The 15,066-nt window shown below is 51.7% G+C and overlaps 1 protein-coding gene across 1 annotated transcript; it reads right to left on the minus strand.

Moving 5' to 3' along the window:
• Positions 1-2,211: 2,211 nt before the first annotated feature.
• On the minus strand, positions 2,212-12,179 carry PTGES (prostaglandin E synthase). The gene is given in 6 exon segments (XM_008491451.2): positions 2,212-4,357; positions 4,359-4,449; positions 4,451-4,495; positions 8,293-8,375; positions 9,943-10,216; positions 11,929-12,179. Coding segments are annotated over 6 exon segments (657 nt in total). The 5' UTR covers positions 11,982-12,179; the 3' UTR covers positions 2,212-4,246.
• Positions 12,180-15,066: the final 2,887 nt, after the last annotated feature.

The raw sequence follows: 15,066 nt of genomic DNA on the forward strand, positions 1-15,066 counted from the left end.
TGGTGTCTGCCTGCTGGGGTGTAATGCTCTGTAACAGCTTGGGAAGGAAAGAGGAAGCACAGATTTCCTTCATAGCAGGTGTTACAAAGCCAAGGAAGGGTTATTGCATGCAAGGAGGAATTACTGTGTGTGGTGTGGTGGGGAGCCAGGCAGAGCATCACTGCTGTCTGCTCGGGGGACACTGAGGGACACAGGAGCAGACATGAGCCACCTTCTCAACCCAGTCCCCAGGGAACAGCACATCCACCCATCCTTCCATCTGTCTGTCCATCCTTCCTTCCTTCCATCCTTCCTTCCTCCCATCCGTCCCAGACCCCTGAGTCTTCCCCCCCCCGAGCCAGCCCATATCCCCAGGGGTCTGGGGGCTCTTGGGGTGCAGCCCCCCCCGCAGCGATGCTCTCAGCCACACGAGGGAGCTGCAGCCCCGCGCAGGGACCGCAGCGCAGCCCGCGGTACCCGGAGTCCCCCGTGATGCTGCTCTGCACCCCACGGCGTGGGGAGGGGGTCAGAGACCCCATCTGCAGCTCCCACGTCCCTGCCTGGAGCCGGGGCTGGCACCCACGTCGCCAGCAGAGACATTTGGCTGCTCAGCTCCAGAACCGGGGAGGAAAAAATCCCAGTGGATGAAGTGTTCCTTGGGCCGACTTCAGCCTCGGTGTTTTTCCAGGGAAGCGGCCTCTGGGATATCTGTACAGGCAGAGCTGGTTCTGGCTTTCCCCACCAGCCACAGGAATCCCAGTTCCTCCAGAGGGATACGGGGAATGGAGTGACAAACCCTGCAGGACAAGCTGGAAGAGCCCTCCACGTCTGCTAGAGAAAATGGGAAATTTGGGAAGGGCAGAGAAGGCTGAGTGAGCTACAAGAGGTGACCAAGGGGAATCTCGGTCCCAGATTAAAGGGGGAAGACCTGGATTGAGCAGGAGAGAGCCTGGAAGCAGCGAGCCTGAGGCTCAGGGATAGGAAGGATCCAGGGGCTGAGCTGGCTGGGAGCTGGTGGGAAGGGAGGTGGTTGTGCTGGGTCCCCTCTGGCTTTTCCCCCACCTCCAGACAGGGTGGAGGGCAGACACGTCTCCCAGCTCCATGAATCATATTCAAATCCTGAAGCACTCAACCTGTTGCTTCCCAGGGGTTTCAGTGTTCCTATTTCAGGTGTGAAACCCAACTTGCTGACACAGACCTGACACACATCCCCAAAACCCCAGGGACTGGGAGATGCAACCACCATTCCTGCTCTCCCGGAGCTGTGGGAGATCCTGGGCACATCTTTCCCCTTCACCAATTACAGAGCAGGAATGGGGGAGCTCTGGGCTTTAGGATGATATTTAGGGGAAGGCAGGGGATGCTTTAGCTCATCCCTTGCACCCCACAGAGCAAACACCACCAGGGGGGAGCCAGGGGCTCCCAGCACCTCAGTCCCAGAACCCTGATGGGGCTGGGGCTGAGCAGGCAAGGGAGAGCCAAGCTCTGTCCTGCCTCCCCCCAACCTCCAGAACATTTCAAAATAAGCACAATGGTTGGGCCTCTCTGGAGTTTGCCCTTGTGGGCTTTTTCTGTTTGTTTTTTGGAGCCAGGAGAGTTCACATTCCCAAGCTTTTCCCTGCAGCCAGTACAGCAAGGTTTATTTATTTTTTTTTTTAATCAAAAAGAAGAACACAGAGCTCTGCGTGTAACCTCAGCTTCCCTGAGCAGGGCATCAGCCTCAGGCACCAAACAGGCAGTTTAGAAGAGGCTGGAGGAGCTGGCAGCTCTAGGGACTCCACTTTTTCCTTTCCATGCAAAAATCTGAGTCTCAGCTACATCTCTTAACCACAGCAACATGCATTGGAGAGAATCCATCTTAGAAAGCTGCTGCCTTTCTCATTCAAATGCAAAAAGCATAAGGGAAAGAAAAAACTCCCAAGTGAAGCCATTTTGTCCATCCCAACCAATTCCCACAGACCCCCATAGGGCAGCCCCAGCAAAAAGGCAAATTTCTCATCTTGAAAAACCCAAGCACTTGTTTTGATGGTCATAAGCACAGATGAGAGAGCAACCACCTCTTACCTGAACCTCTCCAGGCCTCCAGGATTTAAGCACCAGCTTTGGCTCCACAGGCAAGAAGCACCCAAAGGAGTAGAGGAAGGGTGGGAAGAGCTGGAAGAAAGCAGCTCACCCCATCTTATGTTTTGGGGGAAACTGGGATGGAGGAGGCCTGGGTGGCCAGTAAGCTTTACAGCAAGCTGGTGAGAAAAACTGAGCAAGGCAGCTGTGTCAGCCCCAGCTCTGCTGAATTTAAAGGATCAACACAAATAATGCACACCTGGGAAAGAGGTTCCTCTGCAGGGCAGCTGAGTCCAGAGGAAAGGGACCTCTCTTTAGGAGCCCCAGGGCACTCCAGGCTTTGCAGCTGGGAACCATCCTGCTGGGGCTGGGCCCAGCTGCTCCCCAGCTGCATCTGCTGCTCCAGAAGGAAGGATGTATCAGAGCACAATGATTTGTTTTTATTGGAATATTTGCTTCCTGCCACCAGGATGCATGTGCAGCAGCAGAGAAACGTTCAGGGGTTCGAGACCTTCTGGATGTGAGGCAGAAAAAGCTTGTTGAGAGGAGGGGGGGGTGTTTTATTACTCAGACATCTGTTGGGGCTGTGTAAATGAGAAGTGGCCAAGAGCAAACTGCTGAACCTGCAGTCCCCTTCCCTTCCACAGGCAGGAAAACTTTCTGCTCCAAACCCCACCATGGCCACATTCTGCACTGGGCTCAGGAGTTACTGGTGCTGAAGCTGCTGCCCAGGCTGGGGAAGGGCTCAGGGCATCAGTCTGAGCTGGTGTTTCACCCCATGCTTGGGGCACAGAGGTGCTCAGTGAGGTCTCAGGAAAGCACAGAGGGATTCAGAGAAGAGCTCTTTTTTTAGGATAGATGGAAGGGGAATTAATTTTTGGCTCATTCTGGTTTCCCCCTGTGATCTTAGTAAACATCAGCATTGTTCTCAGAGGCACTGAACAGCAGAGGCTTCTTCCTGCCTTGGGGATGCTCTGTCACGTGTGGCTGTGGCCTGGACCAGCCCTTGGGACATCTTTGTGGCACAGGAGCTCAGGAGGGCTCCTCATTCTGTGCTACCCTGGTCCCAGTGAGACCCCACTCTGTCCCATGGGGCTGCTCAAAGCCACTCTGCTCATTTCCAGAGCTTTCTGCAAACACCAGTTCATCCAGGCTGCACACGGACAGCAGGAAACAGCTGAAAGAAAACACCCCCAAAGTGGTCACAGCACATTCCCCAAATACCAGTGGTCCATTCTGTGGCCAGAGAAAGGCTACAAACAGGGAGAAATTCAGTCTGCTGCCCCAGGAGCATTTTTTAGCAGCACGTGAATGCAGACACTGCCCCTGGGAGAAAGCTCTGTCCACAAACTGCAACCCCCCACGTTTTGGGTGAGCTTCTCAGTCTTTCCAGAAGTCCCAGAGCTGTATGTCCAGATTTTTACAGGGTAAAGGATTCCTGTTGGCTGCTCCAGGAATGTCCTTCTGCATCCTGCTGTGGTGGGACTGAGCTGGAAAAGCCCCAGGTGCTGCTGGCTGGGATGCTGGGTGCAGAGCATCCTTGCTGGGACAGGCAGAGTCCTGGAGGCAGTGAGAGACCCAGTGGGGAGGTGCAGCCCGTGGTGTGCTGAGAGCACTGAACACTTTGGTGTCTTCACAACATCACCTCTGAAATCTTCATTTCCACCTCATGCTGTCTGGCAGGCACCTGCCCCCTGTCCTCCTCATGGGAGAGGTAACCTAAGGGACCCCCCCCCTCCCCATTTACCCATGTGGCTGGGCAAGAAGAAGGCAGAAGTTCTGTAACCCCCCCTTTGCTACCACCCATCAAGAGACTTCATGGGACCACCATGATTTCCCCTCCTGATTCATGGGGTATTTATGACCAAGGGGAAAGAGCACAGTTCTGAAAGTAGTTGGGTCAAAAAACCCTTCTTCCCTTCAACTAACCCCTTCCTTCAACTAACCCCTTCTTCAAGGGGTTGTCCAGGTTCTTTCCCCCCCCTCACCCTTAACAGAAGCAAAAGAAACCTCCCTGCACACCCCCCTCCAGCTCCAGGGGGAGATGTGCTCCTTTCTCAGGCTGACTGAGACTTGGGACTTTCCAAGGCTGCACTGAGCATTCCCAGGCTGCAGGCACCTTCCCTGCCCACACCCTCACTCACATTCCCGGGAAAACCAGCAGAGCAGAGGAGCAGGGGGTTGGGTTGGTGACTTTTGTTGGGTGTTACCAGTATGGGGTGGTGGCAAGGAGGATCTGCAGAGCCATGGAGAAGCAGGGGAGCTGAGCTACTCCATAAGCCAGGGACCGGGTGGGTGCCCTCAACGCCAGGAGGTTAGGCGATGGTGTGGAGGATGCGGCCCAGGCAGAAGATGAGAAAGTGGATCCTGGCCACTGCAGGGCTGGGATCCAGCAGGAGTAGATGGCTCCAAGAAAGAGAAGGGGAAGATGTTTTCCATGTCATTACGGTGGGCCCTGGAAAGGGAGAGAAGGTTGTTCCTTCCATCAAGCTTCCCTGCTGTCTCCCATCCCTTTTAGCCAGAGTATCCAGCCTGGGGTGGAGCTGTCCCTCTCCTCCATCAGATGTGGTTTTAATAAATCTGTATCTCTATCTGTATCAATATCTATAATTATATTGTATCTATATCTATAGCAATATTTTATATCTATATTTATATTTACATCTGTATCTGTATCAATAGTTAGAATTATATTTCCACCTATCTTTATATCTATATCCATTTATATCAATATCAATATTTATACCTATATCAATATCTATATCTTATCTATCTATATTTATAGCTATATTTATATATATCTATAAAGCTCCTATCACCATACTGATAAACATTCTTTGGAACCACTCTGACAGCAAGAGTAAGAACAGGAGTCAGCCTGTTGGTAACCTCAGCACTTCTGCTTCCAACCAATTTAAAAATTAAAAAAAACCCCACACAAGACTTTGCTGCCAGCCTGCTGGCTGGCTTGGTGTTTGGTACTGCTGCTCCAGCAGGATTCCTGCTCCTCCCCATCAGGCTTCCCTGCTGATTCCCATCCCTTTTAGCCAGATTTTCCAGCTTGGGGTGGAGCTGTCCCTCTCCTCCATCAGATGGGGGGGATGCAGCCCCTCAAGGGATTTCCCACCCCTTGTCTCTGCCCTCCTGGAGCTCTCCCTGGGTGACAGGGACACCTTTGCTGCCCCAGGTGACAGCTGGAGTGGTGAAGAGCTTTTTCAATAAACAGAGCAAAACAAAGACCCTGCAAAAGCTGCAGAGAGCTCAGAGCTGGGGTGGTGCAGCACAGGCCCAGATGTGGCCTCATTACCAAGAAGGAGGCAGCTTCCAGAGCACAGTTTTCTTCAGAGGAGAGAAACTTCCAGGCTGGGAATCTCTGTGGATTTACCCTTTTCTGGAAGAGCATCCCCAGGGTTCCAGGCAGGAGCACCCTGAGCACCCCTGTGCTGTGCCAGCACCTGCTCCATCACCTCCCCACGATATCCCAAACCCTGGAGAGATCCAGCAGCACAGCCAGCTCCGTTCCCTTCTTTCCCATATTTCTGAAGGTTGGGAGGCAAAGATTGAAGCCTTGATGAGAATCACCCTTGCTCCCCCATTCCTGTGCCCCAGGATGTTAAGTTTTAACATTTAACTTAACCCTTTAAGTTCACAAAGCCCAGAGAACCTTTAATTAATTTAATTAATTTTTTTTCTTCCCTGAAGCAAAGGCCAAGATTCTGTTTTTCTGTGGGAGCTGAGAGGTGGCTGGGAAGTTTTAGTGTAGGAAAAGGGTTGGGATAGGCCTGGCTGGAAAGTGACTTATAAAGGAAGAGGGCTGGGTTTTAAGCCCTCTCCTGCCCCTGAATTAAGTCTATGGAACAGTGTCCATCCTGGGAACTGCCAAATACTGATTTCTTCAGGCCAAGGTTTGCCAAAAGCTTCTCCATCCAAACTTTTCAGCACCAAGTGCCTAGGGTTTTTTTGGAGGGTGACTGCTCCAGGCAGGATCAGTCTCTGGAGGAGATGCTGAGGGTGTTGTACCCAGGAATCAGCTTCCCTGAAGAGCTCTCAGCACCCCAGTGTCTCCCCAAAAGGTAGGAAAGCAAAGGGCTTTCTCCTACCTCCTCTTCCCACCTCCATGGAGAGCAGAACCCTGCTTGAGGGTCCCAAGAGTCCCCAGGAGGGTTGTGTGTGTCTGTGTGTGTGTCTGTGTGTGTGTCTGTGTGTGTGTCTGTGTGTGTGTCTGTGTGTGTGTCTGTGTGTGTGTGTGTCTGTGTGTGTGTGTCTGTGTGTGTGTGTCTGTGTGTGTCTGTGTGTGTGTCTGTGTCTGTGTGTGTGTGTGTGTGTCTGTGTGTGTGTGTGTGTGTGTGTGTGTGTGTGTGTCTGTGTGTGTGTCTGTGTCTGTGTGTGTGTGTCTGTGTCTGTGTGTGTGTCTGTGTGTGTGTGTGTCTGTGTGTGTCTGTGTGTGTGTCTGTGTGTGTGTGTGTCTGTGTGTGTCTGTGTGTGTGTCTGTCTGTGTGTGTCTGTCTGTGTGTGTCTGTGTGTGTGTGTGTCTGTGTCTGTGTGTGTGTCTGTGTGTGTGTGTCTGTCTGTGTGTGTCTGTGTGAGTGTGACTATGTCTGTGTCTGTGTGTCTGTGTGTGTGTGTGTGTGAGTGTGTGTGTCTCTGTGTGCGTGTCTGTGTCTGTATGTCTGTGTGTGTCTGTGTGTGTCTGTCTGTCTGTCTGTGTGTGTTTGTGTTTCTGTCTGTGTCTGTGTGTCTGTGTATGTGTGTCTGTTTGTATGTGTCTGTCTGTGTGTCTGTCTGTGTCTGTGTGTCTGTGTGTGTCTGTGTGTGTCTGTGTGTGAAGATGGCAAAGATCCTGTGGGAAACCCTTTTTCCACTGCTCTTTGGTGTGGTTTGGGGACAGCACGGAGGAACTGGTTTAGAACAGACACTAAAATGAGTCCTGCTGTTGTAGCAGTGATGCCAGGAGGACTTGGGATGAGCTGATCAGAGACTGAAGATGGAAGAACTGGGAGGAGAAAGGAAAGGAAAGCCCAGGAGGCTTCTCCAGGAGGAAGGGAGGAACCTCCTGCTCACTCTCTGCTGCTCTGTCTGAGAAGAAACCCCAACATCAGCCTCATTTAGGGGGATACCTTGGGCTGAATCTGTCTTCCCCAGGGCTGTGAACAGATCAGCAAGGACTGAGCATGTTTGTAACTCCACAAGTCAGCTCCCAGACTTTCCCAGGTCTTTGCTGCAGCTCTGGTTATTTATTTTTATGGCAGTTTCCTCTCTTCTGACTAATTAAAAGAGGGTTATGATGATGATGATGATGATGATTACTATTATTTTCTTTCCCTAGCATAGAATCATAGAATCATAGAATCCTAGGGGTTTGGAAGGGACCTCGAAAGATCATCTAGTCCAACCCCCCTGCCAGAGCAGGGCCACCTAGAGTACCACCTAGCAAGGAAACAGCTCATTTGCTGCTCTCCTCCCTCTGGAAGCTCAGGGATTAGGTGGCACTGGATGGTGTTTAAAGGAATTCTTGCAGTCAGTGAGCCCCCACCCGGAGCAGAACTGGTGGCTGAGGTCTCAGTGACAGCAGGACATGGCTCCAGCCCCTCTCCTCCATGTCACAGCTCTCAGGGAACCTTTTTCTAGGTCAGGGGAAGGGCAAACCAAGCCCTGGGGCTGAACTGCTCCATGTTTTGTACCTCCCAAGAACTGAGCCCATTGGAAGAGGAGGAGGATTGCAGAGCTTGCCCTGGGAAGCAGAAATTCCTGCAATTATTCCTACCCTCTTCCCAAATCCCCAAGGAAAGCAGCCACACACAGCACTGGGATCAGTCACACAGTGTGAAACTGTAAGAAGCTATAGGGCTCATTAATTAAGTCATTACCCTAATGAGTGGAGTGTCTCGGGACCCTGAGCTCCAGAGCAGTTTAATCTGCTGGGAGCAGGGGGGACTTGGGGCCTTCTTGGAGTAGGGCAGGAGGAACCTTTGGGTGTAGATTTGGGCCAAGTCCTCAGGGGCTTGTAGGTCCGTGAGCAGGGAGGAATGAGCTCAGTTGTGTCCCAGTGGGATGTCAGCCCCAGCCCCAGCTCCTTCCACCTCCTTGCTCCAGCACACCCCATTAAAGATTAAACAGCTCTGGAGTGCAAGAAGAGCTCCAGGCACTCCACTCATTAGGGTAATGACTTAATTAATGAGCCCTGTAGCTTCCCACTGTTTCTTTGCCGGGCAGGGATGGCCCCGGGATGGGGGGGGGATGTCGGGTATTTACCTGCGCAACCGCTCCACATCGGGATCCTCCCGGTAGTACTGCAGCCCCCCGTTCCGCAGAGCATCCTCCGGGTTTGCAAACGCCTGCAAGGGAGAGAATCCCCGTAGGAGGTAAGCTGAGAATGTTTTCAGGAAGTTCACAGGTAGAAGCTTTGTCCCAGACCTCTAAGAACGGGGGATTTCTTCCTGCCTCAGTTTCTCCCAAAGAAGAGCAACCTCGCATCCATGTCCCCTGGGGTTTTACTTCTCCTTTGAAAGACCAAACTCTGCCCACCAAGCAGGTCTCAAACCAGGGTCTCCAAGGGAGGTGCAGCCTCATCCCTGTCCCATTTCTCACCCTGAAACCCACTGAAAATTCGCCAACCCCCAAGTGAGACGGTGGCTGGCACAGAGCATGAGGACCACTGAGTGTGGCATCCAAGAGGTGACAGAGACTGACAGCTCAGCTCACCCTCCTAAGAAAGGACATTTTCTGGCTGGGCTTTTTGGCAGTGATACCTGAAAAGCAGCCCCAGAGAAATCTGATCCTGCAACTAATAAACTTTCCAAATAATCGTGATTTATGTAAGCTCCCCACCTATGCTCAGAGGTTGATCCTCAGGGACCTGGTTACTCGTGTTTCATTTGCTGCCTGGAAAAGATCCTGGCGTTTTCTTTAATCATCTTAAAAGCCCAAGACTGGAGCATCATTTAGCAAACACCAAACAGAAGAAGCTAAATAATCCATTACAAGGATGCTACAGCAAAGAAATAGCTACCTTTTTTTTTTTTTTTTTTTTAATCTGAGAGAAGAAACTTCTCCCTCCTGCTGCCATCCTTAAATCAGATTTTACAGGACAGCAAGTTTTTGGGTTGCAGGCAGTAAAAGGCTCCGTTTAACCCCCTTTCCCGATGGCACTTAGAGCTCCAGGTCCTCCCTGTATTTCCCTCTAGGCTCAAAGAACCATTCCTCCAGAGGGGACTGGGGGGGGGTTTTCTGCTCTCCTGGGAGCATTCACAAGCGATTCCGGCTCCCCAAGCACCAAAATTTCTGCTCTGGTGCAAGAAAAAAAAGAGCATAGCAATGATTTCTTTCTTAAAACTTTCCCCTCTCCCTCTTTTTCTTCCAAACTTGGCAAATGAACTGTAAATAGTCCAGAAGCGTTTCACCTGCGTGGCATTTTAGATGTGAAATGAGTATTTAGATTAAGATTCAGAAATTATAAACACTGAGCTACAGATGGTAGAAACAAACAAGAAGAGCCAAGAGGAAGTGAGATATTTATCTGCTGCAGCTATGAAACGTGTTTTGCTTTCAGCTGAAGTGAAAGAAAAGTCGGCTTGCTGCAGGAAAACTTTGTTGGCCTTGATAGGGAGAGAAAAGAAAAAAGAAAAAAGGAAAAAGAAAGAAAAAGAAGAGAAGAAAGAAGAAAGGAAAGAAAGAGAAGGAAAAGGAAAGAAAGAGAAAGAAAAGGAAAGAAAGAGAAAAGAAAAAGAAAAGAAAAAGAAAGAAAAGAAAGAAAAGGAAAGAAGAAGAAAAGAAGAGGAAAAGAAAAAGAAAGAAAAGAAGAAAAGAAAGAAAAACAAAAAGAAAAAAAGAAAAAAATGAAAAAGAAGAAAAATCACAGAAACCCAGAAAAAAAGCAGAAAGGGAGAAGGAAACGGATTTTACCTTCTTTCTGAGCCTCACTTGTCCCGTAATGATGGCAACAAGGTACATTTTCAAAATCAAGACGGGGCTGTAGAACGTAAATGACAGGAACACTTCGGTTTCCATCATTTTGGGGGAAGGAGCCCGCTCGGTCGCCTGCGGCACTCGGTGGCCAGAGGGAGAATCCCTGCTGGGAATGCCCAGAGGGCTCTGAGGAAGAGGGGGCAGGGAACAGCCACGTTTAAGGACACCCAAAAATCCACCAACTGTTCCCTCGGGCGGAATTCCAGAGCCCCTGGCCGGGGACAGAGAGGGAAGAACATGATGAGAGCTGCGGGTAAGTGAAGCCCAGCCCGGGCTGCTCCTGCCTCCTCCACCCAGCTCCCTAGGGATGCGATGTTTCCCAGCTGGATGCAGCCCCCTCGCCCCTCTGGGCCACAGCTCAACCGCTTCTTTCCCTGGACCAGCCCACCACGATCCCTCGTCCCACGTCCCTCCCTGTTTGTGTCCAGAGGGATGGAGCTGCCCAGAGCATCCCTGAGCCCGCCGGGCAGAGGAGCTGCTCAGCCCCGGGAAGGAGTTGGGGAAGCAGGGAGGTACCAACCCTTCCTGCATCCAGCCTCTGCTCCTCTGCTCCCCTCGGCCCCGATCCTACAGCCCACCCTCCGTGGCAGCGCTCCCAGTACAACCCAGTCCGCCCAGTGCGGGCTGAAACCTCAGTGGCAGAGCCCTCCCCTGAGCAGGCACCTGCCGAGGGATGGGGGCAGAAGGGACCGAGTTGTCCCTTGCCCCCCGCCCAAGCACCCATCACCTGGGGGGCCGGGCTGCTCTCCGGACCCAGTCTGGGAGCTGAAGGGAAGCAGAACGGGAAATAGCCTCAAGGATGGAAACAGAAAAGAGCCCCAGGCTGCCTGCCCCAGAGACACTTGGTTCTGGTGGGTTTAGGACAGATGGGTGTAAATGCTGTGTTCAGTTTAGAAAGTGCTATATGGAATTTGGAGCTGGTTTCCCCAGCCTTCAAACACTGCTGAAGAAAAGTGGGATCTCAGGCAGGCTGGGCTGCCTGCCACGATCAACCTTTAAACTCCTTCGTTACCCCAGCTCCTGGCAGCAGCAAACCTCCAAGCAAACCATGGAGCAGTTGGGGGCTGAAGAGCTCTCCAGGTTTCTTAGTGGTTGTAAGGGCTGGATTTGGGGTTGGGTTCCTTCACTCAGGAAAAAAAAAAAACAAAACCAACAAAAAAAAAACCCCAACAAACTTTCCAGGCAATAGCAACCTTGTCAGAGAATTGGAGTAGAAAATGAAGTGTTCTGAGGATGATGAGCACCTGTTCTAACTTTACACATCAAGCAATGATTTAAAAAATGGTTTCAAGCCCCAAAAAAGCCCCAAAACCAATAAACCAGAGTAAATGACAGCTTTGAATTTACAAACCCAGTATCAAAGGTTTTGTGCCTCTTACGGAATTCCTTTCCAAAAAGGGTCCAGAGCAAACCAACACACAAGCATCTCATCAGCCCAAGACCTGTTCTGGTCCTGTTGCTACACCTGTGTCAGGGGGACTTGCAGAACAAGTCCCAGCTCCACAGTCAGACAGGGAATGTCTCTTTTGGGCTGCTTCCAGGGAGTGGGAATGAGGACACCAGGAACACGTGATTCAAACACTGCAGGAAGGGCTGGGGATGTTCAGCCCAGGTCCCAGGACAGCATTCACCCCACTGGTGTTCTCCTGGAGCTCAGCAGAGCATTGGAAACTCTGGAATGCCCAACACAAGTGGGTTGGTGACAATGCCACATCCAACCACTGCTCCCCTCCCATCTCCCTCCTGTGGGTATAGGGAACAAACCCCATAGTGGGAGAAGACTCGATGCTGCAGGATGAGCCAGCACCCTGCAGGGATGAGGCTTTTTCCAGCAGCCCCTTCCCCAGCTCTCTGGGGAACCTCTTAGGGCAGGCAGCCAGACCCTTCCCCACCCACCGTCCACACCCTCCGTGGAGTTTTTACCAGCTGAGGCTCCAGCTCTCAGGCTCTTCAGCAGCAAACCTTTTTCCCTCCATCCACCTTCCTCCCCTCCCAGGCCAGCCAGGACTCCTCACTGAGCAACAGGAATACACATCAGCTGGGTTCCACCTGCAGACAAGCCAGGACTTCTCCTGCTCCCCATCCTGACTTTCACCTTCTCAGCATTATTCATGCACGGGCAGGGAGCCCTGGGCACTGTGCACCATCAAGGGGCACAAATTTTTTTATTTAGGCATAAATCCCTGGGGCAGCCTCAAGCCTGGGTGTTGCGTGCAGTGGGTGGGCTCTGGGGAATATAAAAAAAACCACGTGGGCAAAGAAAGTTTTTCTTTCTTTGTATTTATGCATTTCAGACCCTTTCACCCTCACAGAAAGCCCAGGGGTGGGAGTGAGGGGCAGGAGCTGCCTGTGGGATGCTCCTGGGATCCCAGCTCCCAGTGGATTTCCCAAGTTTTTTGGGGGCTCAGACTAGGTAGGACACATCCAGACTCCCACTATCCTGGCTTTCCTGAGCCTTGGCAAAACAGCTGCCAGGAGCATGCTCAACACCCCGTTAGATCTCAGGGGGAAGCAGGCTTCATATTCATGTCTGATCCTCCCCCATGGATCACATCCTGCTGGGACGAGCCCAATCCTAAATAGGCTTCCTAAAGGATGGCTTTAAACTCCAAGCTGTGCCTTTAGCAGAAGAAGGTCTCAGTCCAGGACAAGACCTACCAAAGCCAACACCACTAGCAAAAAACAACAACAAAAACCCCAAACCCTACATTTCTGGAGAAATGATTAATAAGAATTAGGGTTAGGGCTTTGAAAGATTTAGTAATCTAGTTAGGCTTTCTCCAGAGGGGAAAAGATGAAGGGATTTCTGGAGGGAGACTGAGCTGCAGCAGGCAGAAAGTTAAAAATTTATGGGGACTACTTGAGAAAAGTACTTAAAAATAAAAGCATCTAATAACAATCCTGCTTTGGAGGAATTATGAAATAAAAATCACCCTCAGATCCCACACAGGTTGTTATTATTTGACCAGCTGAATCACTCTACAGTGTTATAACTGCATGTTTCTCCACTAGTGCTGGGCTGGGGAATTTCCTGCTGGTGGATACATGAGAGGGTTGGTTGAGTAATAAATCCTTGTCAGGGGAACAGAGGCACGAATGCTGGGGTGCATGGCCTGGGCTCCAACCCGAGCTCAGAAGGGCAGGAAGATGCTCTTGGGGCACTTAGAGCTCAGAGTCCCCCCAATTTCCCAATTGAGCAAGAACCCATCCCACATCCTGGGCTGGGCAAAGAGCCCGAGGGGGCTGCTCAGCCTGGAGGAGACAGGCAGGGGGGTGACACTTCTCCAGCATGTTTCCACCTGGAAAAGGTGCAGACTCCAGCTGATTTTTTTTCTCCTGCCCTGTGCTCCTGGCTCAGCCCCATGGCTCCAGGCAGTGCTGAGCAAACATTCCCAGCCTGTCCCCGGTGCTGCTGCGGGGGCTGGTGCCCCTTCTTTCCTGATATTTCTTCTGTTTTTCCCTAGTAAAAAGCAGACGTGCCCTCCCCAAAGATCACTTGCCCTTGTGCTGCACCCATTCCTGGGAAATCCGGCTGCCCACAGGATCCACGGCGATGGATTCAAGGCTGGGGTGGTTCAGCTGCTACAGAGGAAGGCTCCCCCTGGCTTTTCCAGCCTGCAGGAAAAGTCCCATCACCGGGACACACCTTCTCTCCCTGGATGAATGAAATCCTCCTGTTCCACCCCCAGCTCCTGGGCTCCTCACTGCTCTCTGCAGCAGGCAGGAGGATGCAGGAGAAGATGCTGGGAAGTCACTCAGCAGCAAAACCCTCTGGAATTCCCATCTCCCGAACAAATGGGATGGCTCAGCCTTTGGCAAAGTCAGGCAGATCTTTTGTTTTGCGTTTTCAAGTGGCTGTACTGGCTGGAACTGAAGGCTCAGGCAGGAGGAATGTAGGATCTGCCTCTCCCAAATAGTCCATCCCTCTCAGAGGACCAGATGCCTGCAGCAGGAGAAAGCCAGCAGGAGAGGCCCAGGGAAGGGGGCAGGGATGCAACAGCTCTGGGATGAGGCTCTGGGACTCAGGAAGCAGAGGAAGATGCTGTCCTTCAGCCAGTCCTGGGACAGGAACCAGGCCCAGGGCCAAGTGAGAGGCAGTGGCACATCCTCCTGCCTTCTCCTCCCAGCCCATCCATCACCTTCATCCCTCCTCCTGCCTCCTCCCAGGCTGCTACTCAGTTCTCAGCCATCCCAAGCTGTCATCCCCACCCTGGCTGCAGGGGTGTCACCCTGTCCCCTGCTTCTGTGCCAGCAGGGAAGTTCTGGAAGAGAGACAGGAGGCTGTGGGAGGCAGATTATCTTCTGCTGTTCTGAACCTCCTGTGGATTCAGGCCTGGGGTTTCTCTTAGAGGAAAGAATTCCTTGGCTAGGTTTGTGCCTTCAGGGACACAACCCAGCTGGGAGAGGGCTTGAGGGCTGAAGGAAATTATTCCTCCTCCTCTCTGCTTACTCCCTCTGCCCCAACAGGTCTAAAAGTTGATTTTAGGCAGAGCTGCACCTGCCACTGAGGCCACCAGGAAAAGTGGGAGACAGGGAATGGTGTGGGTGGGAAGCTGACATCTCTCCCTGAGCCACACCACAACAACCCAGGAGGTGTTTCTCTTCCCAAGAACCAGATCCCATCAGCTGTAAACAACAGGAAAACCCCACTTATATTACTGCCCAAAAAGAGGGTGTTTCCTCGACAGGCTGGGAGAGCTGAGAAACAAATCCTGCTGCCAACATTTTCCGAATTGGGAAAGAGTTCCCAGGCTTCCAGCACTTCACTACGAAGTAAATACAGATTCCCTGGTGGGATGCTCTTGAGCAAGAGCAAAGGTAAAGGATGTTGCTTGGTCCTGCCCCCACATGCTGTGTTTGGAAGCAATGGGAAGCAGAACATGTCTTACAGCATTAGGGGCACTGGCTTGTTAGCAGGGAAAGCAGATGTGGCCCCAGCTTTCAGCCTTCTGGAGACCTGATGTTCACCAGCAGATGAGCAGCTTCAAGGAGAAAAAGTAGAAAACAAACCAAGACAGCTTTTCTCTTCCTCAGTGCCTGAGCAAGGGTTGTGATCTCCAT

This window comes from Calypte anna, chromosome 17 (assembly GCF_003957555.1).
Source record: "Calypte anna isolate BGI_N300 chromosome 17, bCalAnn1_v1.p, whole genome shotgun sequence".
NCBI classification, from domain to species: domain Eukaryota; kingdom Metazoa; phylum Chordata; class Aves; order Apodiformes; family Trochilidae; genus Calypte; species Calypte anna.